Source organism: Xiphophorus hellerii, chromosome 20 (assembly GCF_003331165.1).
Source record: "Xiphophorus hellerii strain 12219 chromosome 20, Xiphophorus_hellerii-4.1, whole genome shotgun sequence".
Taxonomy (NCBI): Eukaryota; Metazoa; Chordata; class Actinopteri; order Cyprinodontiformes; family Poeciliidae; genus Xiphophorus; species Xiphophorus hellerii.
The window spans coordinates 7,680,601-7,706,239 of record NC_045691.1 but is presented as its reverse complement, the minus strand read 5'-3'; the positions used below and the strand labels follow the sequence as shown (position 1 = coordinate 7,706,239).

Genomic DNA, 25,639 nt, shown 5'->3' with positions numbered 1-25,639 from the left:
AATTATTTATGATCTAACCTTTCCTTCCATTTCTTAAACTTCTGCAGGGGTTTACTACTTTATCATGAACTTATTATATTTTATTTTCTGCAAATATAGAAATGTCCTCATTGACCTCATGTGGAAGAAAGTGACTCTCTTCTCTTGTATTTCACAAATTTCTACATTCTCTAATAATAATAATTTTGGTGTATTAATTTTACAATAAAAAGTTCATGTCATAAGATTTCTGCCTTCTTATGATTAATAAAGTTTGGGGTTTTACCATTTTTATTGGTGTTGTTTTGTCTGTCTGTCTTTGTTTGTTTGATTGTTTACTTTCAAGGTTGAAGTACAGGTTGCATCCCCAGGTGTCAGTTTGAAATATTTATAATTTTTATTATTTGCATTAATATTAACAATTATTTTGCCAGGAAAATACCATAGAGGTTAAAAATAATTTTGCAAGAAAATCCCGGCCAAGACTGGGAGCAGCATCCAGAGTTTACCGAACAGTCAAACTGTTCTGACTATTCTGGAAACATAGTCAGAATATGTTTAAAGTCATATATATATAGTCATATATATGACTAATAAAGTTAATAAAGTCATATATAGTATGACTTTATTCATTCATAATATATATTAATTAATAAAGTCATATATAAATTTATATAGGAATTTATATAATTCCTATATAAATTATATGAATGTATATAATTATTTGAAATTTATATAATTCATAAATAAATTAATAAAAGATTCCTCAAGCTGCTTGCTTAACTATGTGTCGAAAAGAAAGCTGTTAATCAAAAACTTGAGCTTCCTGCAAATTACTCGTTTTAAAGTGTTTAAAGACTAGCTGCACTACATGCCTGCACACTAACTTAGAGTTCAGCATGACGTCGCCATTTCGCCGCCTGGTTAGGTAGTGACGTCCACTGCGTCATGATTTCCTGGAAATAGCGGTCTGAGCGAAGCGAGTTCTCAGCGGGGTGGGAACCATCTTGACAGAGTAGCACGGTGTCTTTGGTCGTTGCAGCTGAAACTCCCTCACTGTCCCCCTGGTCAGAGTACTACGAAGTCACGGCTGTGGCGGCGGACGGAGTCACAGCAGGGTAAGACCGTGTCCTCTGGTTGTAGTTAATCTTTATGGGCGTAATCAACTCTTGATTTTAAACTGATGGGGGTTTTATGACATGTGCATGATGTGATTTGGCCACAGAACTGTACTACGTGCTGTGAAGAAGATGTTGACATTGTTTTTAAAGAAAGTTCTGGGAGTTTGTGACATATATGGTGTGTGGAAAATTGCATGCAGATTGTTGCTATTATGTTCAAAATATATTTTTTAATTTCTCCTAAATAATCTAATGAATTTATAAATATTATCTTGTTTCTATATTGATCTTACTTCTAACATTTGCGATTATTTTATATAGATTTTCAATTCTCCTACGATAATGGCTCCCATTTGTCAGCTTTAAGCCTTAAGGGCCATGTGGTCACATATTCCCAGAGGTATGTTAAGTGACTCATACAGCCAGCATCATATTTACACATCGACCACTTAGTGGCCTCAGTTATTGCCAGTGACCCATTTAGTGACACTTTATCTCCAGTCCACCAGCTGCAACCAAAACATCATTTCAGCCAAAATATGTGTGTAGCCACAACACAGCTGCACGTGTTTGTTTTATTCTATCTTATTGTGGCCAAGCTGAATAGATAACAGCCAACATGATCTAATGTGGCAACAGAAAAGATATCACAAATCATAAATGTAGTAAAGATACTCTAATTTTCCATATAAACTGTCAGTAGAAGGTTTAATATTTTAAGTAACAGTATATTTATATTCTATAAACAAACCACCACAGAATATACAATGTTTTCCTGGAAAACTAAACACAAAAAGGAACAAATATGCAAACAGCTACTTAAAACTCAGTCTTCAAAGATCCTGTGAGACAGTTTCTTGAGAAAATATAGATTGCAGATGCAATCTATATTTTAGTTTAGTTAAGTTGCACCCAATGTGGGAGGAGACATGTCCTTCCACATTGTGTCACTGCTAGTTCTGCTTTGCAATCTTCTTGCCTAATTTATTGCTCCAGTATGTCAAACCTGAAGGTTAAAGCTATAAACCATTGTCCAGATGTACGACCTGAAAGGATGTATGCGCAGAAGGTATTTGATCAGTATTTGCAGGGACTCCTGCTTGGGTGATTTACTAGTTTATTAACATTCCACAACCTTGGCTCTGCTTTTCTCAAGGGATCTTGATTTACTCTTTGGTTATTCATTACCTAGGTGTGAATGGGAGTGTGCTGCAGCCTGCCACAACAACTGCTAGAACAAGTAATCTCCTGTTATCTGGCTGTGCCTGTGGAAGCTTCCCTGTGCCTTTCCTTTAATCCTCACCTTATGTTGATAAAAATCTTGCCAGCAGGGTATTTAATTATATTTAGGCAACAGCTTTTAATAGTATTAATGTGTGTACTATGCAAATTCAAAGTTTTCACATTCGTTCAGCATAAAGCTCTGACTGCTTAAAGTTGACACATGGCATGATGGTGAAATGAGACATGGCTGGCTGATATTTGATCCCTGTACATACGTCAGAGCACCTGAAATGTATACAGAATTGTGACTCAGAGTCTTCTGATGGCCAGGAATCTGAAGAATTTTAACGCTGCCACCTAGATATTATAAACCAGTTGAGAGAAAATGCAAGCTCTTTATTTTCTCAATGCGGCCATGCTAATGAATCACTAAAAATAAAATCCAAAGTGTTATGATTCTATTAAAGTCTTTCAGCTTAGTCTAACAATCCCACTGTAAAGCAGTACAAAGCCGATTTCCTGGGAAAGTGGATTTTATTTTTCATTTAACGCTGTACTATCAGGATGGGGGCTTTTTTTTTGTTTTCCAAAGGAAACATCTCAGCTCTGTGACAGTTTTGTCTTATCTGTGTCCTTCAGGCTGAAACGCAGGGAACACCGATGATAATGTTAAAGCTAAGAGGGTTTGCATTTATGAAGGTCAGCTAGCACACCCTGGAAATGGAACAGGGTCAGATTTTGCATACATGGGAGCCCAGGGAACCAGACAGTCTTTTATGCAAACTTACATAATACTTTTACTCCCAGATGGCAGGATGCAGAATTGGAGCAAACATGAGGGTCGACAAGGTCATAATTTCCTGCAAAACTATTGATGCTCTTTGAACTTCTCCACATGTTGTTTTAACCTCAAAGTCAAATATATTTGATTGGGATTTTATTTGGTAGACCAACACAAAATAAGACATAACTGTGAATTAGAAACATAAAGAACATTTTATACTAATATTATCCCTAAGTCAGTATTTTGTTGAAACATTTAACCATTTGCTCTTCATGTAGTGTTTTGTAAATATATTTTTTCTTTTTCCTTTCTTCTCCTTCCTTGGCCTGCCTCTTTTTGAGGAACATCATGTCTTTGTAAGTTTGTTGCTCTTCATTAATCTTTCAGTCTTTGGATAATGGATGGAACAGCCCTCAGTGAAATGTGAAAACTCTGAATATTTCCTTACATAATACTGCTTTGTACTGAGATTAAATGACATACATGTAGACTCTATTTACTACATACTAAATTTAGTTGCTCTGAATTTTAATTAGCGGTATGTGAAAAAGTAGGCAAAATACAAGTGCACCCCACACTTTTGAGTTTTATTTTTTTCAAAAGGAGGAAAAAAGATCTCTTTCCTTTCACTTCACTTCACATATTTCAATATTTTATTTTTCTTAACAGCCTGCATATTGTTTTATTTTACAGGGCATATTACATTGGATGTATTACTGATACTTTTTCTAAGATATTTGTTTTTCCTGAAGCTGGTTTATTCTTAAGTTTTAGATAGAACAGGAAGTGGGAGCTTTTCTAATGTAGCTTTGGTTTCTTTATGTGTCTCACTGAGGTTATGACTGTGTTGGTCAGAGGTGATTGCAGAAGTTTCAACAGAAGTCTGTTCTTTTACTGTTGTCAAGTAGATTGCCACATAATGTAAGGCCCAGGTTTGCACTTGTTTGTGGCATTTAGTGATTACTTATCATATGCGGTCTGAAACTATATCTAGATCTTGAATCCAGTGACACAAGATGGTAAAATGAGCTGAAGAGTTTGTAGTCCATGGCATGTACAACCAGAAATCATCACATTCTTACTTGTTTTGTGCTTTTTTTGTTCTTGTTTTCCTCAGAAATTAGCTGTGAAAGGGTATCCACCGCAGCACATGCAGCACGCCGTCTCAAACACACAAAAGTTATTCTTGGAGGAATGCTCTAACGCTGCATATAATAGTCTGGTTCGCAGGATCAGTGACGAATTACTGACGCATGTTTGAGGTTTACTGCCTCACTAAAGGGTTGTGGCCTTGTGTATTAGCAGCTTTTTCTATGGGAAGACATCGTGGGACACTTTGGGGGATTTGCTACAAACCTTCTAGAAGTGACTATAACCACAAAATTTGTGTTTTGGGACCTAAATGTCTTGGACCTACTTCTTAGTTCTTTTCCATGGTAATTACAAGGTAGGTGTTGAGAAACATTTTACGATACAACACCCCAACCACATTAGGAAGAGCGTAGGTTTTAGGTTTTTCATGTGTATCACCTGATTTTAGGTGATTTAGAAATGCATACAGCATTGGTTGCAGTTATTGGTGAAGATGTGTGAAAAATATATTTGACCTCATTAGCATTAGAACAAAGTCAATCTTTCATATGAGCACATTTAACATAAATAATTCCACATTAGAAAATAGTTTGTCGCTTTTCAGTAAAATGTTCTGAAATATTTGGACGAAACAACATCAAAATTCTTTGTCAGATTTGAAAAAAAAAAACACTTTCCCCAATGGTAATCACAATCCTGAGATTAAAGTCATACAGAAAACCTGGAGACTGATCTGGAAAGATGAGTGTATAAGAGAAGACACAAGATTCTGGAGGAAGTATAGATTATAAAAGATGCAAAGGTACATGACTGTATGCTCCAACTTTGTAACTGTCATTAGAAGAGCGAGGGCTGTCCTATTAGCAAAAGGGGATTGCACCAACAGATTTTCTCCACTGAATAAGTGTTCTCAATCAAAGGTTGGGTTTTTCAGTGTGAGATTATGCTACTAAAATAAACAATGCATTTATCATAAGCATCTTTCTGCTGGGTGCCATTGAATGTCTCCAATGTTGTACATTTGTAGAAACTGATGTAATGCTTCTTGTTTTAACTGATAATGACATGTTTCCTCAAAAGGGGCTAATATTAGTCACCAAATAACATGAACAGAGGAAGGGAAGTTGTGTTTTCACTAAGAACTGATTCAGCCTAGGGCTTTCAGTTTGTGTGGTAACATGTTCCTGCACTTCAGCAGACTTCAATTCCAGGAAAGTGTTCAAAAACAGTGAATGTGGGCTTAGGAATGTGCGTTTGTGACAACAGCAGGGTCGATGCCAGTTTTCTGCGTTGATCAGCACACAGATCTAGCACAGAACGGATGATTAAGTCACAGATGTTTTAGGGGAATGTCATACTTTTTCAGCCAAAAAAACCCCCAAAAAAGCAATAGTTCTGACTGTTCACCAAGCACTCTTTGTTTAGTTTCAGAGGAACCTCTGTAAACCCTCAGTAAATTATAGGGTAAACGTTAATGGAGCAAAGGAGGAATGCGAGACAAAAGAAAGAAATCAGATAATTGTGTTGCCATTACACCTTTCCATGCACGTGAGTGGTAACATAGAACCCTTGTATAATTGAAAAATGTCAGACAGTTATAGTAGCTCCCTTTCTTTTCACCAGCCCCCATCCATCCTTATCTCGCTCCATCTCTCAACACATTTCAGTCCTCTGCCCTTTCACAACTTCACTGTTTTACTTTGCTGATCAGCTCTGGGGCTTTTAAAAGACATAATAAACTCACCAGTACAGGGAGAGTTTGAATATGAAAGGAATTTTCTTATTACTCCTTAAGTATTTATAGGAGGCAAACAGTAATCTCTTACTGTCTGTACTACTGGGGTTACTTGGGAACATCTTGTGTAACAGAAATAAGCTTTAACTGGAATCTGTGCTCCTTGTTTGACTGCAATTGTTTAAGATGTGGGAATACAATTCTTCAATGGCATGTTTATATGCAGCAAGTTGTAAGTAAGCTAAAACAAGTATTCAAGAATAGATTACAGTTCAGTTGTGTTTATAAAAAAAAGATCTAAACCATTTTACTTAAGAATTCATGGTCTGTAGTTGGTTTGTTTTGTATTTAATGGATTAACATGAGCAGATAAAAACCAGAGTCTGAGGGTTCATGTAGGGCTACACATCTGATGTCGAGCAGGTTCACATTCAGACAAATTTCTCAGGCCCATCTATGTTCTGTTTTGTTTTCCCGTCTGTCATGGAATGAGTTGTTTTTCTGTGACGCTGCCTGGAGATTAGTCACCATTTATACAACACTATTAAACATACTGAAGTCTCTTCATTGTCTCACATAAGTTGTATAAACAGACACATTTTAGTGAAATTAATTGCTGAAAATGTAATTGATATCAGTAATTTCATAAAGGAACACTCAAAGCTAGACCCATGTTGCATAATGGTGTATATGAGTTGGTTTTTTTGTCTGTTTTTGGTTTACATCTAGCCTGGTAAACATTAGCCCTTTGTCTCGTACAGAGGGTCTGGACCCTCGACTATTGAGAAATTACTTCTTGCTGGATGCGTGAACTTTGTTGAAGCCCCCCACTGTGAAAAGAGAAGTGCTGAACTGGATGACATCTTTGCCAGCAATAAAATGTCTTAAAACATTCCTCTTGCTCCAACTTTAATTGCTTAATATTTGGATTTGTGGACAACATGAATGGCTTCACTCACGTCCTCTGCTGCCATTGAAAAACTATATTCAGACTGCAATTTTGAAACAGCACAGAAAATCAAAGCTTTTGTTCATTACGTCTCTTTCTATTCCAAACGTCCCTGATTGGCCAGGTTGAAATTCTACCAGAGAAATCCATCTCAATGGGAGAAATCCCAGACTGAGGGTACATGAGAATTAAGCAGAATTGCATAGGAAGGCAATGGCCAAGCTAGCTTTCATTTAATGAAAACTTGATTTCCAATGTTTCTCAGAACATTTTATTATTACCTAAGTTCAATAACAGAAATATTTTTTCACAGAAAATGTGGACCTACTAAAAATATGTCTGTATTCTGTACTGTATTTCCTCTTGATGCGTGGGACCTTTTTTGCATTATTTACTGTATCAATTCAGCATGGCATGAAGCCAGTAAGCGTTTGGCTCTGCTGAGGTGTTACGAGGCACCAGTTGCTTTAACAGTGACCTTCTGCTCTTTGGGATCAGTGGGCCTGATTTCCTTTAACTTACTCTTCACAGTACTCCTTGCTTTCTCTGAGGGATTTATTTAAGGTACATTTCCTGCACAATAAATCACAGTGAAGCCATGAACATTAAGCAAGTATTGATATTTTTGCTGTGTGTGCTAGTGCCAAGGAAAATGGCACTAGCTGGCCATTTTCTGGCCAGCCATTAGCTGGATGGTACTAGCTAGAAAATTAAATGAACATGTCCAAAATGCTTGTCAGCAGATTAGAGCATGAAGTCCACTGAAATGATTTGGACGGCTGCATGGACTTTGGACCAACAGCAGCAGATGAAATGGCTTCATAGGTTTTAACTAACTTTGTGAAAGTCACACTAGACTTCAATTAACTTGGTTTCTGTGCCTCTCCACTGTTTCTTCAGATTCTGAAATGTCGATTTCCAAATTAAATTCATTGTTAACTTTCATCTGAAAAGAGAACTTTGGACCACTGAGACAGTTCTGTCGCTGTCAGGTGACTTCTGACATTAACTCTGGTTCATGAGTGGGTTTACACAGAAACTGCAACAGTCATAGCTCATGTCTTAGATATGTTTGTGTGTGGTGACTTCTTAATCAGCTACATTCTTTGTTAAGTTAATCAGAAACTTCTAAGTGTGGCTATTCTTTCTGCCTGTGTTCCTCTTTTCTACCAAGCTTTTTCTCTTCCCTTAACTCCAGCATTCTGAGAGCAGGCAGCTTTTTTAAGTAATAACTTTTTGTAGCCTTCTGTCATTTTGAAGAAGTTTTAATGACTATGTGTTGGACAACTGTCTAGTTGTCAATCTCTGTGATTGTGTTTGCTGTGAAATTACATCACAGTGTTGAAAATCGTTTTTAGCAGTTTTATGTCGTATACAAATTTTCCCAGAAACTGAATTTTGGCTGTAAATTCTAATCAACTCAGTTGGTGTAAGCAACTACCTGAATCCTACTTGTAAATGACACAATACAGCAGAAAGAGATTAGTGGCAGGATGCCTCTTTTTAATCAACGTGGAACATGAACGTTTAAACATGAAATGCAAATTAATCCGAAGAGTCAATCTCAACATATAGTCAAACACTTTCAGACTTCTTTGACTAAATATTGCTGTAAAAACTTTTGTTCGTTTTTGCTCCATTATCAAAGTTCCTCTTAAGGAACACTAATAATTTACTTACAAGCACAAACTTGTCAGCCTAATCAGATAAAACTATAATTCCAATTGCGCAAGTGATATTTCATATGTCGGACAGTTCTAGTTCACAAAGAGTGTTTCTGTGTCTGTTTGCATCTAGAGACAAACTAAACAGGAACAAAAAGACATTTTTTACACCAAACTAAACTTGAACAAGCTCCAAGAAGGACTTTCTCTGCAGTATGATAATTGAGTTAATTGTGCCTCTTAAATCTGAAAGAGACTGAGATTTTATGGGGTGAAAGAGGATGATAGTCAATAGGCCTGATTGATTTACATTCAAACAAGTTTCAAAAAGTATTCTCTCCACTAATTGTTTAATCACGTGTAAACTATTAGAACCTTTTGGTTAGTATTTGGTATTTTAAGGAGCATGCTGTTGTGTATCAGGTAACACAACAGAGAGCAACCACATGCAGTTGGAGGAGGATCTTTTGTTTCGATGCACCACCCCTGAGTGTATTTCGTCCTATAGAAACAGCACTGGGTGTGCTGTAGCGGTGAGATTCCCTCCCTAAACCTAAGTGAAACCACATTGAGGAATGTGCTCACACAAAGACACACATCGTCACACAATCACTTGCGCACACTCTGCCTCAGTCATGTAAATCGCTCAAGTCAGACCTCTTTCCTGTTTTTCACTAGTTCCGTGTTTGCAAAGAATGGGCTGAGGAGGAAGTTCAAGAAGAGAGAAAGAGAGGGAGAAAGAGAAGGAGCTTTTAGTAGGACTTTCAGACAGATTTTAGGTGTTACGTCTGTCTTTGTGCCTAAAGCAATGGGGGCTGCGAGAGGTGTCGATAGGGAAAGTGCTTTCAAAGAAGTGGACTGACAATTTTTCATTTTCTTAAAAGAGGGTTTGGCTTTTGGATTAAATAGTTTCAACCTGAAAAACAGAGTTTTTCCTGATGGATTTTAAAGGACAAGCCTGGTCTGAAACCTCAAGAGCTGAGGAACAATAGACATTAGAAATGAAAAACCCTCTCTTTCACATCTCTCACCTGGGAAAGATAGGGGCTTGAATGGAACATGGAAGCACTGAGAGAATCATTTCTTCATTTGACTTTTCAGATGTCAACCTATAAGAGAGCAACGTTAGATGAGGAGGAACTGGTGGACTCTACCAGTGATGATGTCTACGGATCATCACCCATGCAGGTAAAAGCCCAAAACTGCTTTAGATCAAAATCAGTAATTATTTTCACTGCTGTATTATCAGTCCCGTTTAACCCTTCATACTCCAGAAAACGGTATATTTTCAAGTAAATGCTTTAACAAAAGGCTTACAAAATGAACATAATTGACTACACTGCTCTGCATGAATCAAATTAAACACTATTATTACTACATATACATCAAAAGCACATCTCTAACTTCTATCTGAATTTTTCCAACAATGTGTGTCAAGAAACATACTTGTTGATGTGAACAGAAGTTGTGAATAAATAATAAAGAATTAAAAAGTTTAAATTGCATTGGCCCAGCCAGAGTCCAGACTTCATTCTGACAATTTAACTGTTTAATTACATACCATAAAATGCACATAATCATTTTTGCTTGAGTCATTTCTTTTTATTGTACATTTTGGTCTATTAAATATACATTTTGGTCTATTAAATAATTGAATTCCTAAATTTAAAGTTATGTAGAAGATAATTTTGTTGTTTCCCTAGTCTCTTGATTGTTTTAGAATCAACCAGAAATGCATCTGGGGAGCTTAGTTATTGTTTTGATTCAAATCCAATTCTTCCTTGTTGTTTTAGGTTAATTAGCTTAAATTTTTACTGGCTGTGAAAAGCTGCAGATTGAACATGCTTCCACAGCGAGACTTTAAACATGATTAAGAGAATATATGATTAGAAGTGTAAAAACCAAGTTGAATGATATAGACAATAAAATAAATACAATAATATTTTTCAAACAATGTGTCTGTGTATGTCTACACATGTTTAACATCTGTGCCAATGCTTAAATGTCAATAGAAACAATTAAAAGGATGTGTAACCTTTTCTTTTACCAACTTTGAGAATGCTTCATAGAGAAAGCATTGTGTTCTGAAATCAAACCGGTCATCCAATCTCTCAGAAATCTTTAGCAGTTTTGTTCTATGATAGGTTAATTCATCAAGGTAAAAATAACCAGTTTGTATTTTAAAGCTTTAAGTCTTTGTGATTCAACCCTACAAATACCTTTCTACCAGGTATCTATGACTCAAATAGTTCAGTTACGTACTTTATGTGTGTATTTCTATGCACAGGTGAACTTTTTGCCAGGCCGGAGCAGCATGTGTTGGGTGGACAAGACACAAAAAGAGAAGAGGTTGCTGTTTTTAGTGTGTCTCCTGTCAGTCGCCCTGTTCATATCATTCATCTCTGCTGGAGTCTTTTATAATCAAGGTGAGCTTAAGGCTTTTTGTACCCTGAAAGGCATTAACTGCAAACACACGTCAAGTTTCATTGGAATTTTTTTGTTTTTGCTCAATTAATGCAAATTAATCTTCTTAAAATAGTGCACATACAGTCATGGGTAAATAGTTTTTCTAATGTCTGTTATTTAACAGCCCAAGAAGCTGATTAGTTTAGCATAAATACCAGAAAGGATAAGAATCATAATAAGAAAAAATCATATTTGAGGCAAAATAACTTAGAATTTTGCTTGCAGGTTGATTTGTTCCAGAAAAAGTATTTTTATTTTTGGGTTATGCACATCAGTGTGCATAATTTGCACAGTACTTTCTCATTCATTTTTCCTTTTGCTGGGGCCACACCTTAGCACTGAGCTGCTTGAAATCTTTCCCTTGAGCCTGTTTATAATGGAAAAGATCTTTTCGACTGCCTGCTTCACATCAGTGTTTGTTTCCTCAATTTTACCATGGGAAACAGAATGCCATTTCCTCCTATTCAGGATCGCATGTTGGATCACACTTTGAAATAATAAAAGGAACAAGGATGAAATGTCTTCTGGGAAAGCCTAACTTCATCACTGCTCATAATTTTGCATCAGTCTCTGTCTCGTTCCTTATATGGCTGGTTGATGGTTAAAGTTTCAGTTTAGGCCAACTGTTATTACTGAGTAATAATGCATACTTTCACTTCTCTAAACACTGAGCATTTTCTTACTTAAAAGTTTTTGTGGGTACATGAAAGAAATTAACACACTTTAACACTGATCTTCAAGTTCCTTCCTTTTTTAAATGAATCTGTTCATCATTTTCTTTCTCTTCAATTAGACAATAAAGAGTTAGTGATAGTTTAGATGATAATTTCCCTAGTCAGTTCTCAGCTGACTGTTTATAAGAGACTTTTCTTGGGACAAGTATTCCCTCCAGGTTGTATTCTTTGGCTTAAAAAATGATAGCTTCCAGATGCTCTAAAAACCCTCATGCATATTTGTCTTACCATGAAATATTTTCAAATTCTCTAATGTTTCCCACAAGCAGAAAGTGAAATATCTAAAATGTTAATCTTATTTTTTTTATCTTTCTGTTGCAGCTCATCCAGGCCTGTGTCTTTCAGAGCCATGCATTACTGTCACCAGCTCTGTCCTGGGAGCACTGGACAGATCTGTGGACCCCTGCCATGACTTCTACAACTTTGCTTGTGGGGGCTGGGTGAAGAACAACCCTCTTCCAGAGGGGAAGTCCCGCTGGGGTCCTTTTAGCAACTTGTGGGAGCACAACATGCTTGTGATGAAACGTTTGTTAGGTAAGTGTCTTCACTTAAAAAGCCCATGTTCACTTTCTGCTGGACCAAAACTTTGGAGCAAGATTTTTTAAACAAACATGATGGCCTACATCATTCCTGTTTTAATGTCTTTTCATTGATTTCTTGTCCATTTTAGAATTCATTGTAAAGTACTGACTTTAAGGGTCCTTCATGGTCAAACTTCTTTCTATATTACTTAATTGTTAAAGCCACACACCACAACATTAACCCTCATACCAAAATCTACTTGTATTCTCAAGGACCTGGTATAAAACATAAGGGGACTGCTCTTTTCAGACTGTTGAAATGAGATTCCTTTGTTTTGCATAATAATGATTTAAAATCAGCTGAAGACATTCTGCAAATACTCTGCTGCCTTTGGCTTTTAGTCTTGATTTAGGAATAGGACTTGTTTTCGATTCCTAAATCAAGACTAGTCAGAGTCTGTGAGAGCAAACTATCAGGAGCACAAATTCAGTTGGAATAAATTATCCAACAACCAAGCAATGTTTGAATCATTTTTCAAACATTCTGTAGCATCAAAACTTCCTCAACTCACTGAGGTTTAAAGGTTATTAAAGGTTTAATGTCATCAGCATAGAAGTGATAGGTCATATGAGTAAGCAATTGTAAAAGACACAAAAAAGCATTGACGTAAAATAAAAATGAGAGTAGAGCCATGTGGAACTCCATACTAAAGAGTAACCAAAGGTGTTTTAAAGTTCGGTTTTTCAACAGAAATTCTTCCAAATGATAATTAAACTGTCTTTACCCAAAGTAAGATAAAGCCATTTTCTGTTTTTACTGGCCTCATTTATCTTGTTGTATACTTGGGCAGAAAACAAAACTGTGAGAGGACTGAGTAAGGCTGAGGAAAAAGCCCAGCGATACTTTCAGGCCTGTATGAATGAATCAAAGATCGAAGAATTAGGAGCAAAGCCTCTGCAGCAGCTAATCAGCCAGGTATGCTTCTTTTACGAGTACTTACACATCAAACAAATGAACAGTTCCTGTTGTTGATTATTGCTTCCAGATCTTTGCGTCATTGTGGGTCTGATTAATGCCTGTCCGTTTCAGATAGGAGGGTGGGCTCTGACTGAACCCTGGGACAAGGACAACTTCCAAGAAGTTCTCCGAACTGTCTCTGCCAGCTTGAGGACCTCCCCTTTCTTCACTGTGTTTGTTAGCACAGACTCCAAAAACTCTAACAGCAATGTCATCCAGGTATACATTTTTTACTTAATGCATTTATTTGTCAAAGCTATATATTGATATGTGAGGAATGCCTTTTTAGCAACATTTTCAATGATATCCCATCTGTTCCACATCCAAATAAAAGCAGCTTTTGTTGGCTTCCCTAAAGCATACGATTTTATGTATGACATTCTCGTGATAATCCTCACTCTGTTCCTTGGACGTGTGTATATCTGTTTATCCTTAAAGATGAGATTAACCAGTTCTAAAGAGATGATCTGTTGCGAGCCTTTGCTCTTAAACAGTCATGCTTATAACTGAGGAATGAAAACAATATGTTCTCTCTGAGTGTTAAAATAGAAGAAGGGCAGAGATTCATGGGATGTGTCTTTTAACTGTAGGTGGATCAGTCCAGCCTGGGACTACCTTCAAGGGATTACTACCTCAACAAAACAGCCAATGAAAAGGTAATATAGGGTAATTACACACGGTAGAATGCGGGTGTTTGCAGTTTTAATCTCAAGTATGCAAATTTTATGAATAATAAATATTTTAATTTTCTTACAGTGCGTCATAAAGTGTGTCCTAATATTAGCATGCACGTGAATACCTAAAATGGCTCTTGTAGTTGTTTTGAATTACACACACATATTGTTCCCCTCTACTACTGCTCTTTTATTGTGCTTCTCATGTGGATTCTGCAGTATCTCACAGCATACCTCAACTTCCTGGTGGAGTTAGGAGTTCTCCTGGGTGGCTCGGAAGAGACGTCAAAGACGCTCATGAAAGAAATTGTGGACTTTGAAACCTCCCTGGCTAACATCACAGTGCCTCTGGAGGAGAGGCGAGACGAGGAGCTTATTTACCATAAAGTACAGGCGAAGGACCTGAAAGTGAGTGATGGCATTGGCTAAAAGAAGCATGAAACACAGGTCTTTTTCATGTGGGTCTGCAGGGAAATGGCAGGCATTGTGTTCAGAACTCTCTAAACCTTCATCCATGTCCTGTTTCAGGATCTGGCTCCTGCGATTGACTGGATGCCTTATCTGACAGAAGTGTTCACACCTGTGACACTTAATGACTCAGAGCCTGTTGTTGTCTATGCTAAAGAATACCTCCAGAAAGTTTCTGAGCTCATATCAAACACAAATAAAAGGTAAAATTATAGGTCATTTTATTAGTAACTCTGACTGCATGCTTTGCTTTTTAAATCATATATGCAAAGGCAAAAGACGCCCACAAGGGCCATGGTGTTTAAGGATGAGCAAAAGCAATGATGTGACGTTTTTTTTTTTGCAGCCTACTCAATAACTACATGATAATGAAGGTGGTGAGAAAAATGGTTTCCGTTTTAGACCAAAGATTCCAGGATGCAGAACAGCGCTTCCTTGAAGTCATGTATGGGACTAAAAAGGTAAAAAAACCAAAAAAAAAACCCAGACATTTAGGCCTTCAAGATCATTTTTTTAACACAAACTCAGGGGCAAACTTGTTCATATAAAATAAAAAATAGTGATATTATGCACATTTGATTTGGCAGCTGATTTTTATCTTTATAAATTTGTAGCCATATTGTCACATGTTTATCGGAAAAAGAGAAGCTGGGAAGAGTTGTTAAGACACCCGATTGGCTGTTGGTTATTTTCCTTTTATAGTTCAGCGTACAGTGGTGGTGAAGTTGGTCCACAAGGACATCATTTCTTGGCACTGTCCTCTTGACCTTATGTACTTCCTTATTCATTTTTTCCCATATTTTGTTTTTACGTAGCACAGATAATTGGGTGCAGCTGCCAACAGAGAAGCAGAATTTACCCAATATTAAAACCAAACACTGATAGATGGTGTGTCACATCACTGACTGTAATTTCTGAAACTCATTTTCTTTGGTTTTCCTTAAAATCTCCTGTTTTTTTGTTTTTGTTCTGTGAACAGAAGTGCTTCACAAATTGATTAGTGATGCTCTAAATATCCCAAGATCTGTACCATAATTAAAGACCAAGTGCAAGATTATGTGTAAAACTCTTTTTAAAGATGTTTTTTTTATTTGTCCAAAATTGTAATAAACACGTATCCTTTCCACTGCCCAATTTTACAATTCAGTTTGTCACTTAACATCCCGATAAAGTACAATGAAGTTTGTGGTTGCAATGTGACAAAAGGTGAAAATTTTACAAAGTGTATGATTATATCTGGCAAGTACCATGTATAAATTTAAAGCATAATATTCACTATTAATCTAACTATACTATTCAAACATAGGTCCATGCATTGAGTAACCCTTCAGTGAAATCTTGTCTGTGTGTAACGGTTTGACTGTCAAAAGCTCCATTGACCCCAGCCCTTATCTTAGCCAGATCCTTTTCCTCCTGCTGTGCTTCTTGTAGAGTTCAAGCTGTAAAAACAAACCGACTCTATCTCTCTGTGTGTGTCTTTGTGTTTTTGCTTTGCGTGAGAGGGCAGCTGTGTCACTTTTTCCATCCTGATCTGTGTGCTTAAGTAGATTTTTACTGCTTTGCTTGCTCAGAGTTCTCCTCACTTCCTCACTGTGACCTTGTTCATTTTTTCCTACTTGAACATGCAGTATCCTTGTCCTTCCTTTAACCCAATCATGTCTTTATCAAACAGGGACTGTATATCACCTGGTTATAAGCAATCTGGTGAAACAAAAATCACTTCCCCCTCCAGGGGGTCTTTTGTGGGCTCTAGTGTCCCTTATATGACAGTAGGCTGTAGACAGGAAACAAGGAAGGAGAGGGGAAGACATGCGGCAAATGTCGTCGGGTCCGGGAGTCGAACCCGCGACGTCCGCGTCGAGGACTCAAGGCCTCCAAATATGGGTTGCGCTAACCACTACGCCACCACGGCACGCCCATTACACATTTAAATTTTAATTGGCTAAACAAAAATGCTTTTTCTAGATTGCTGAAGTTTCTGTTCTTTTTTTTCATTTAGATTTTTTTGTGTCAGATATAAGTGGCCACCAAATGAACATGTGTGGGCTTCTGTTGTTGTTTACATTGATATTATATCTAAGTGTTGCAATTTTACTGGCGATAGCCCACCTTCTTGAAACATTGCACTTTGCTGCAGTTTCACCATTATTCTTCTTGTACAAACATGTAACCTACACCTGAAACCAAATCCACCAAGTAACATTAATCATATATTCCTTCTCATCATTCTAAATTTTTTTTAAATATATTACTTATAAGCTTTCAAACCAGTATTTACAAGCAAAGAATACACTTCAGGAAGTGACCATAATTGAACATTTTCATTTTGTGAGAACATATAAAACATGTGAAGTGATGTAGAACAGTTTCAGTCCTTGACATGTTTTGTTGTTGTTTTTGTAGAGCTGTACTCCACGTTGGAAGCTGTGTGTAAGCGACACAGACAGTGCCTTGGGCTTTGCTCTCGGTGCCCTCTTCGTCAAGGACACTTTTGCAGAGGACAGCAAAACCATTGTAAGCGTCTCATGCAAAACGTTTTGCTGCTGTGTGACATGATGGGGTTCTATATTTATTTTACTTATCTCTGTTTTGTCTGCACTTCAGGCTGAAGAAATGGTTGCCGAAATTAAAGGGGCATTTGAGGATAGCTTGAGAGATGTGAGCTGGATGGATTCAGATACAAAAAAAGCTGCAAAGGAGAAGGTAAAAGGAGGAGACTGATTATTTTCGGTCAATGAACCCTATCACTAGGGGACTGTTGTTGCAAAACAGTTAAGTGACAGTGAAATACAACGCTGCCACCTGGTGTAAATATGTGACTTTTACAGTTTTTACTCTTTTCCTTTGTAGGCAGATGCTATTTACAACATGGTTGGATATCCGGAATTTATTATGAACGCTACAAAGCTGGACAAAGTGTTCAATGATGTAAGTACTCTTCTCTAACAGCACATGCTATTTCTATGTACCACCTAATCCCATTTGATTGATTTAAAACAGATAAATCTATTTTCCGTTCCCTGTCATTGCTCTTTTTTAGTTTATGGTGGTGTCAGATCTTTACTTCCAGAATGTCATGCAGTACTACAACTTCTCAGCCAGAGTGACTGCAGACCAGCTGAGGAAAGCACCCAACAGAAACCAGTGAGTTGTTCATTGTCGCCCATCTTCATTTAGAGAAAGAGCATGATTTGATGGGAACACCTTCCCATTGTGCTGACTCAGCAAAATACTGCTGACATCCACAAATGTTCCCAGGCAACCAGCTTCTCTCCACTGAACCGATCCTTGTATTTAATTAGGCTGTGTTGGGCGGGAGGTTAGTTTACTGTTCTCATGCCCTCTGAACTGATCTGTAGTCCACCTGGCATGGAGATTGAGAGAATCATTATTCTCAATTTGTTGTGACCTTGAAGTGAGAAACTTATTTCAGCTTTACGGCTCTTGTTTTGCAGGTGGAGCATGACCCCTCCGACTGTAAATGCTTATTACAACCCGACAAAGAATGAGATGGTTCTACCAGCTGGAATCCTTCAGGCTCCGTTCTATAGTCGATCGTGGCCCAAGTATGTCACTCTCTTTATGTCAAGTCCATCACGTTGTCCGTACTTTTCCCACTTGTGAATAATGGAGAAGTCTTTCATTTTGGTACTCTTCAACTGTCAGTGATGGAATCTAAATCAAAAATTCAGAGAACTACACTGTATGATTTTTAAGCACTTAATTTCCATCTTATTCTACAATTATTAGAGCAACTGATGAATATAACACCTGTTTAATTGGAAGATTGTAACCTTTAATTTGAGTATTTATTCATTTCAAAACAGTCCAACTTTTTAAAAATAAGCCTTTGCTTCTTATTTTGCAAGCATGATTTCTTTCCCAAAATAAAACAACTCTTTCTACTCATAAAACAGCATTGTGTTTTTAAACTCTGGGTGCAATTTTTTTTTACAGAGCTCTCAACTTTGGTGGAATTGGAGTTGTCATGGGTCATGAACTGACTCATGCTTTTGATGACCAAGGTTTGTAAATAAAAGGAAGATAACCATAAAGATATTTTATTTTTTATTAAAATAATAATTGTAAAACAGGCTTTTTTTTTTAAAAGATTCTGATATGCTTCATGATTTATTTAAAAGGCAGGGAATATGACAAAGATGGAAATTTGCGCCCCTGGTGGAAGAATTCTTCTGTGGAGGCCTTTAAGAGACAGACCCAGTGCATGGTGGAGCAATACAGCAACTATAGCATCAACAAAGAGCCTCTGAATGGAAAACACACACTGGGAGAGAACATTGCTGACAACGGGGGATTAAAAGCTGCTTATAAGGTGGGATTTGATTTTAAAGATATTTTGTTGATATTTTTCAAAGAAATTAAAAGAAACTGTTACCATATGTGCTGATAAATGTTTTTCGTTATCATAATTGTTATAAACCCTTATTCACATGGGAACTGTAGAAATTTTGTAAGAGTTTACCATGTATAATCCCAGTGATCATCCCTGCCGTGTTACTGTGGTGTCAAGGTTGTTGATAGTCATCTGGATTTTTCTGCATTGGAAAATGTACGCAGTTCCATCTACAGTGAGGTCTGGAAAGGCAACAGGTGGTTATGAATGGCCTTGTCAGCTTCTGGTTACTTCCTCACATGAACACATTCTTTCCGTGTAATCAAAGGTCATATGCTATGAAGCAGATGAGAAGGTAACAGGGAACTGAAGCAATGACTGAGCAGGAAGCAAAAACATTTCCTCTGCAACATCGGTCTAACTTAAAGCTAGTGTAAACATTGTACTTTTCTATGGGGAGGGAAAACTGATTCCATATGTGTAACATGAAAATTTGTTGCTTTGAAGGCCTATGTGAACTGGATCAAAAAGAATGGCGAGGAAGCAACGCTGCCGGCTCTGGGAATGACGAATCATCAGCTGTTTTTTGTTGGATTTGCACAGGTTTGTATATTTCACTAGATATTCTTCCCTCTGCTGATTGTACTGGCATTATGTTTTAAGGTTCAGCTTCATTCTACTTTTAAAAGCCAAAATAATGAGCATAGAGTGACAAGTTGTATGCTGTTAATCCTAATAACAATAAATATCCACAGCAGGCTTTAGTGTTTATTTCAAGTTGAAAATATGTAACTATAGTGTTGTGCAAAAGTATTTGCTGCCTGACAGATTTCTTCTTTTTGCTGTTTTTGTTTTGTTTTGTTTTCATCACACCTTAATGTTTTAGATAATCAAAAAATATTAGACAGAGATAACCTAAGTAAATACAGAAATCAGTTTTCAAATTAGGATTTCATTTTGAAGAGGATTAAGCCTTTTGTAACATTTACTCCTCTTAAATCATGGCTTAACAGTGTTCAGCCACATTTTTGGAAAATTAAGTTCAGTTTCTGTTGTCACACCCAGGTCTGATTTTTGACTGTTGAATCAAGGATTCACTTACAATAATTCACCTGACCGAAAGATCTCACCAGCACACCCTGTCCCAATTTAAAGAAATTAAAGAGTAAATTCAAAACAAAGTTAACCCTCTATGGCATGACTTTTTATTTTTTGGGGGAAAAAATATTTTCCTGCATTCTTTGGGAGCTTGGTGGTCCCTAATTACATGTCAATCATAAAATCGGACTCTGACACCTCCTGGAACCAGATTTGGGTTTGTTGCCTCAGGGTAACATTGGTCTAGAACACCAAGATTTTCTACACTGATTATGAGAAATGAAATACAAATCAAACAAAAACTATATTCATAAAAAAACTTTTTTTTGGACAAAAATATGTCAAAAATCATGCCCCCCAAAAAATAAAATAAAAGGGCCAAGGTGAGGTACAGATATGTGGTTTGTTGCCTGAGGGCAACGCCATGCCATAGAGGGTTAACTAACTTTGTTAGCTAACAAAGTTAGCCCACAACTGACAAAGCTAGAGTGCCAGTCTGGAGTGCCAGACATTTTAGTCGGGAAAGTCTGGCACTCCAGAAACTACAGTGAGAAACATTATCCACAGTGGTGAACTTTCCCAGGAGTGGCTGCTTGCTAAAATTACTTCAAGTACACATCAGCAACTCATTCAGAAGGTCACAAAAGCACAAAACCAACACTTAAAGCTCTGCATTATTTAATCACTTAATGCCAGTGTTGAACATAAAATTTACACATTTCAGAAAACATACTAGCAGTCACACATTTTGATGGTTGTGTGATAGTCTGTGGTTGCTTTTTAAGGACCCAGACAACTTGGTGTAATTGATCAAACTATGAATTCTCCTCTCTTGCTGAAAAACTTGAATGAGAATGTCTGGGCATCAAGTCCTCCAACAACAACAAAAAAAAATTAAGCTAAAGTCTAGACTTGGCCACTCCAGAAAGATCAAGAAGACCCCAAAACAATTAAGCTGAAATGAGTGGGACAGAATTTCTTCTGTGATGTCAGTTATTGCAAACACTTACTGGCAATTATTGTTGCCAAAGGCGACACTGGAAGTTGTTAGGTTTAGAGGGAAATTACTTTTTTACATAGAGCTAAGTTAGTTTAGAAATAAATTTAAAAGTGGTCAAGCAGACTCCAACACACACCTTTCTAAGAGGATGATTCTGATTTAAGGATATGTGTGGTGGAGATAAACACTTTTAAGCTAACTTTAAGCTCCAGCTTCATTGGCTCATTTTAACTTGTTATGCTACCAACTAATATTTTTTTAGCCCAATGATGTATAAACACAGGCACTCAGACATAAACATTTTGTATAAAAAGGTTCTCCATTCACTGGTTGGAGCTCATAGATTCACATTGCTGGCAAAGAACTAAAGGAACACATGGAAGAGATCTGTAGTTAAGACACTACAAAATAAACATACAAGTATCTCGGTAATAAAATTTTAATCACTTACCCCAAAAATGCCTCAAATAAGGTGTTTATCTTAGAGATATTTAAAAAATCCATTAAAGATATAGAAAACAGCTGTGATCCCAGAGGCTTGCCATGAATTGGATAGATGAGAAAAACAACAAAAAATATATTTCTTTCTTTTTTGGCTTTTAGGTATGGTGTGCTGTAAGGACACCTGAGAGTTCACATGAGGGTGTTATCACCGATCCCCACAGCCCATCAAGATTTCGAGTCATCGGTACCATCTCCAACTCACGGGAATTCTCAAAGCACTTTGGTTGCAAAGCAGATGCTCCAATGAACCCAAAACATAAGTGTGAGCTTTGGTGACACCTTCGCTGCCTAGCACTGTCTTTCAACAAATGGTGAAGTGGGTACAGAGAAAATACCACAATACCAACAATACTGAAGTCTCTTTGGATGAAAATACAAGAACCACTAAAACCCTTAACGCCGTCCCACTTAATGCTTGTCAGGATCCTTATCTGGGCAACATGTGCCTGCTTCATGTGGAAGACAGCAATGTTTGCTGCTTCACCACAAGAACTATTAGTGTAGAACACAGCTTTCCTCAGCTTAAATGTAGCTATAAATCTGTTTTCTACACGAGAATCCCATTACATAGTTAAAAAAACAGTAGGGATTGTTCAGATTATGCAAACTGCTTGTTCCACAAGTGACAAAGAAACAAATTGATGTTTCTTTCTTTTCGTGTGTATACTATCTTAAACTATGCTAAGATCTGCTCTGGTTTATTTATAGTTTATATATATAATTTTTTTATTTTTTTTAAAGCAACAACATGCAAGATTTATAACAATATAATTTACTTAAAAGTTGTATGATTGTTTTTATTCTACTGCTTTGTCATTGAGCCGTTGCAATATTTCAAAAAACGTTATAAAACTGTTTTTTAGAACATGAGCAATTTTTAAGCTATGATGTAACATACATTGTCTTTTTTGTAAAGGTTTGTCACAAATTATTTTGTATAGTAAAATCAATCTTGAAAAAAATATTTGTGCCAAAATAACCTGTCTCTAATTTCATGTGTCATTTACCTACAGCTTCTCCTCAGCAAATGAGAATATCATTGAAAAGTTAATGCACTTCAGTATTTCAATTCAAACAGCAACATTCATTCATTCATAACATTGATTCATTACAAGAAATAATAGATTTCAAGTGTTTGAAAGTCAATGACCAGAAAATAAAGATATTTATAAGACTGATAATTTGATTTTAATGGGCTTTTCAGTAGGAATATTGTGGTATAGCCAACATAACTATGGGAGAGACTTCTGATTTGGTAGTTTTCCTCAGATAGGCCAATGATATCCTCCGCAAGTTGGGTAAGATATAATTCCTAAGGAAGCTAGCTGTTCACTGTGCTGTACCAAAGCAAGCATGTTAATAGAAATTGTGGGAAGGAAAAAGTTTGGTAGAAAAAAGATGTACAAGTATAAAAGAGAACCAGAGCCCAAAAACTGTGAAGAAAATCCAGGTTGAATCTGGTTAGAGAGTGAAGAAGAGGCAATGACCAAAATCTCTCTGGATTTGGTTGACCAGCAAATTCTTAACCACACCACATACATTATCTATATCTATGAGTTTCTGTCAAGACGAAGATGAGACAAAGACTGCAGTTAATGCAACCTGGGCTACTTAGCAGACTTAGCAAACTGCCATGCCGTAGTAACTGATGGAGTAATTCACACAAAAAACTTGACCTCGGTCAACATTTTTGTATTAAAAATTGTCCTTTTCACTTTATGCAATATAATTACAGTATCTGCGTAACTGAACTTGGGTTTCATTGACTTGAAACCATAATAAACTACACTGAATGAAATAAACACGGTAATTATTTTTCAAATATAAACAGGTTTTGTGTTTAAATTCAAATTTCCCAAATCATTTAGATGACATTTTAATTTACCGAGATAAACCTATAGTTTATCTTCAGTAGGAACTATTCTTATTTTGTATACGCAAGTCTTGAATTTGAACGGTAGATGGCGCTGTCAACACGTTCATGTTAAATTGTAACTGACAAACGGCATATTATTTCAGTAGCTTGTGGCTATTTATTTATTCATCTATCTATTTATATATTGTTTATGTATTTATGATTCATGTAAACTTAGAAATTACAAGAAGTATATAACATGGTGCATATAATTGTGGTCACAATTGTGGTAATTTTTGTTTTACTGACGCTTTTAAATCCTACATTAAAATCTAATTATATGAAGTATTTAATATGCTAATTACAAACAATGGGCAATAACAGCATTAATATAAAACAAGCAGGTTTTGAGGCGATGTGAGGCGATGTGTTTGATTGAAGGTTAGTTGATTAGCCGAGCGACTCCGTAACTGGCCGAGAATTGCCGAATCATCTGTCCTGCCCGGACTGCTGAAAGCGGCCGCAACGCCATGTTGGCGAAGTCTCCCATCTCTGTGAGAAAAAAATGATAGAAAACATAATTGCCGAGAAGAAAAGGTAAATCGCCGAGGGAGGAAGAAGACCGCGGCGATTGTTTCATTTTTAAGAAACGAACCGAGCCGGATCCGCAGCGGTTCCGGACGGACGAGGGAGGCTAAACCTCCCAACCGTCCCCATGAATAGCACCGCTGATCCGAACAGCGACTTTCCATGAAAAAAGACGTTTGTGTTGCTATTCGAGCTTCGTTATCCCAGTTCGTTAAAGGGATTTGGGGCCTGCTTCAAGATCAGCTGCGCTTGCTTTATGAATGCAAGCTAAGCTTTGTTTGCATCAGTATTTATTAGTGTATTGTTTTTGATTTTTTTTTTTTTTTCCTTTTTTTGCGATGAGTTTGCCACCGAAAGTGGTCAATAAGACCGCTGTCGCAGTTAGCGGACCTGGAAGTGGCCCCTCTCCGTCGAGCCAACTGCGGACTACCCTGACCTCCGCTCTATCGGGAGCCCAAACAGCTCCTCAGCCGGGCGCTGTACCACCATCTTCGTATCCTTTCACATGGGTAACACAAACTGGATCATATATATATATCTTACTCTATTCTCTGACAACATCTGACAAGGGGATTTGATTATTGGAAGATTGTAGTTGTTGGATGTGGGATGATGGTTTCAGTTGGAGGCAGCTGGGAGGGGAGGGTACAATTAGCCTGCTAAGTGTGCTAATGTTAGCTAATCAAGCCGGTAGTTCTAGCTAACAAATATCAAGTTGATTTTAAGTAGTTGACGCTGTTTTGTATATTTTCTTATTTATGTGTCTAGATATGTCAATCTCCGAGTTGTACCCTCGGTTTTTATTTTATTTTTTAATAATGCGCATAATGGAATATAGTAAAGCTCCAGCACAGGTTGCTCGCACCGGTTACCGGCTTTGTTTAATGCTCATCATAAACTAGCAATATGTTTCAGCCGCATTAAAGCGCCAATGCGGCCAAAGATAAGGCAAGGGCAGACCCTGTGTTTGGAAAGTGCTCAGGTCAGAGGATGCTACATCGCATAGTCGACGGGCTCCATCCATTTGAGCGCCTTGACTTGAGTTTTTTTTGTGTGTGTGCGTGTGTGTGTGTGTAATTGAGCTAATACCGGCTAGCACTAGGCCTGCACTTTAGGAATTGTTTAGATATGTTAAATCCAGAGGAGCTCTTGAATGGGTGATGAAGTGGCTCTTGAAAGCGGTCATACAAAACCACAGATCTACCTCTCGTCACTCTGAACTGATTGTTTAAGGACTACCAGTTGAGAACTTAAAAAAAACACTTGCGGTATGTTCTTGGGTGCTTAGCTTTTATTGCTATAAAATTGTCTTCCTACTACAGTTACCTTTCAGTTAGCTCAGTGGTGGCCTAACATTACCTAAGCCTGTTTTTGGTTGAGTGAAGTCACCGTTGTTGTCACCTCCTGTTTTATTCATAGCGTGGTATCAGTAGTGTTTCTGTGAGTAAGAGAGTATTAGGTATATGTGTATTTCTGCTTGCTACTGGCAAAACCATGTGTATTTGTGATTTAACAGCTTGTGATATCTCGACCTGATTCCCTGCCACCCACAATCACAGCCACCCAGTTTCTTATTTCTCCAAGGGCAGTGAGTAGCAGGGTATAGCAGGTCCCAGGGCAAAGCCCACAGGTGCTGATAGTTCAATACACAATTATGTAATGTTTTGGAGCTGCCTGAAGGTTATCCGAGTGAGCAAAACTGCTGTATCTTGTCTTTGTTTTCACTCAAGGTGTTTGAAATGACTGTTAAATTTTCCTAACCTACTTTCAGTTGTGCGTTAAAGATATCAAGGCAGAGCTGCTGAGTATGC

General features: G+C 37.3%; 2 protein-coding genes across 4 annotated transcripts in view; both read left to right on the top strand.

Annotated features, from left to right (window-relative positions):
• The first annotated feature begins 960 nt into the window (after nucleotides 1-960).
• On the top strand, nucleotides 961-22,364 carry ece1 (endothelin converting enzyme 1). 3 transcript variants are annotated; one of them, XM_032549811.1, is made up of 19 exons: nucleotides 961-1,097; nucleotides 9,650-9,736; nucleotides 10,836-10,974; nucleotides 12,070-12,282; nucleotides 13,121-13,245; nucleotides 13,360-13,506; nucleotides 13,878-13,943; nucleotides 14,181-14,369; nucleotides 14,490-14,632; nucleotides 14,776-14,890; nucleotides 16,833-16,943; nucleotides 17,034-17,132; nucleotides 17,280-17,357; nucleotides 17,470-17,573; nucleotides 17,885-17,995; nucleotides 18,387-18,454; nucleotides 18,572-18,762; nucleotides 19,291-19,386; nucleotides 21,485-22,364. In XM_032549811.1, the coding sequence occupies exons 2-19, from the start codon at nucleotides 9,650-9,652 to the stop codon at nucleotides 21,659-21,661; spliced, it is 2,259 nt and encodes a 752-aa protein (XP_032405702.1). In that variant the 5' UTR covers nucleotides 961-1,097; the 3' UTR covers nucleotides 21,662-22,364. The 3 variants fall into 3 exon arrangements, with proteins under 3 accessions (XP_032405702.1, XP_032405701.1, XP_032405700.1); XM_032549810.1 differs by lacking the exon at nucleotides 961-1,097 and adding an exon at nucleotides 4,426-4,555 and having other exon boundaries at nucleotides 12,094-12,282; XM_032549809.1 differs by lacking the exon at nucleotides 961-1,097 and adding an exon at nucleotides 4,427-4,555.
• A 1,360-nt stretch (nucleotides 22,365-23,724) lies between these two features.
• The window catches only part of LOC116710633 (eukaryotic translation initiation factor 4 gamma 3), a 55,987-nt gene continuing 54,072 nt past the window's right edge, over nucleotides 23,725-25,639 (top strand). Inside the window, 1 exon segment of the mRNA XM_032549777.1 lies at nucleotides 23,725-24,321. Within this exon segment, the coding sequence (XP_032405668.1) occupies nucleotides 24,167-24,321 (155 nt within the window). The 5' untranslated portion in view covers nucleotides 23,725-24,166.

Bases quoted from the DNA above. Each gene is read 5' to 3' on its own strand.
- ece1 (XM_032549809.1), top strand. From the start codon at position 4,511: ATGTCTTGGACCTACTTCTTAGTTCTTTTCCATGGTAATTACAAG. The intron at 4,556-9,649 runs GTAGGTGTTGAG...TTGACTTTTCAG, and splicing joins TTTTCCATGGTAATTACAAG to ATGTCAACCTATAAGAGAGC. The intron at 12,283-13,120 runs GTAAGTGTCTTC...ATACTTGGGCAG, and splicing joins TGTGATGAAACGTTTGTTAG to AAAACAAAACTGTGAGAGGA.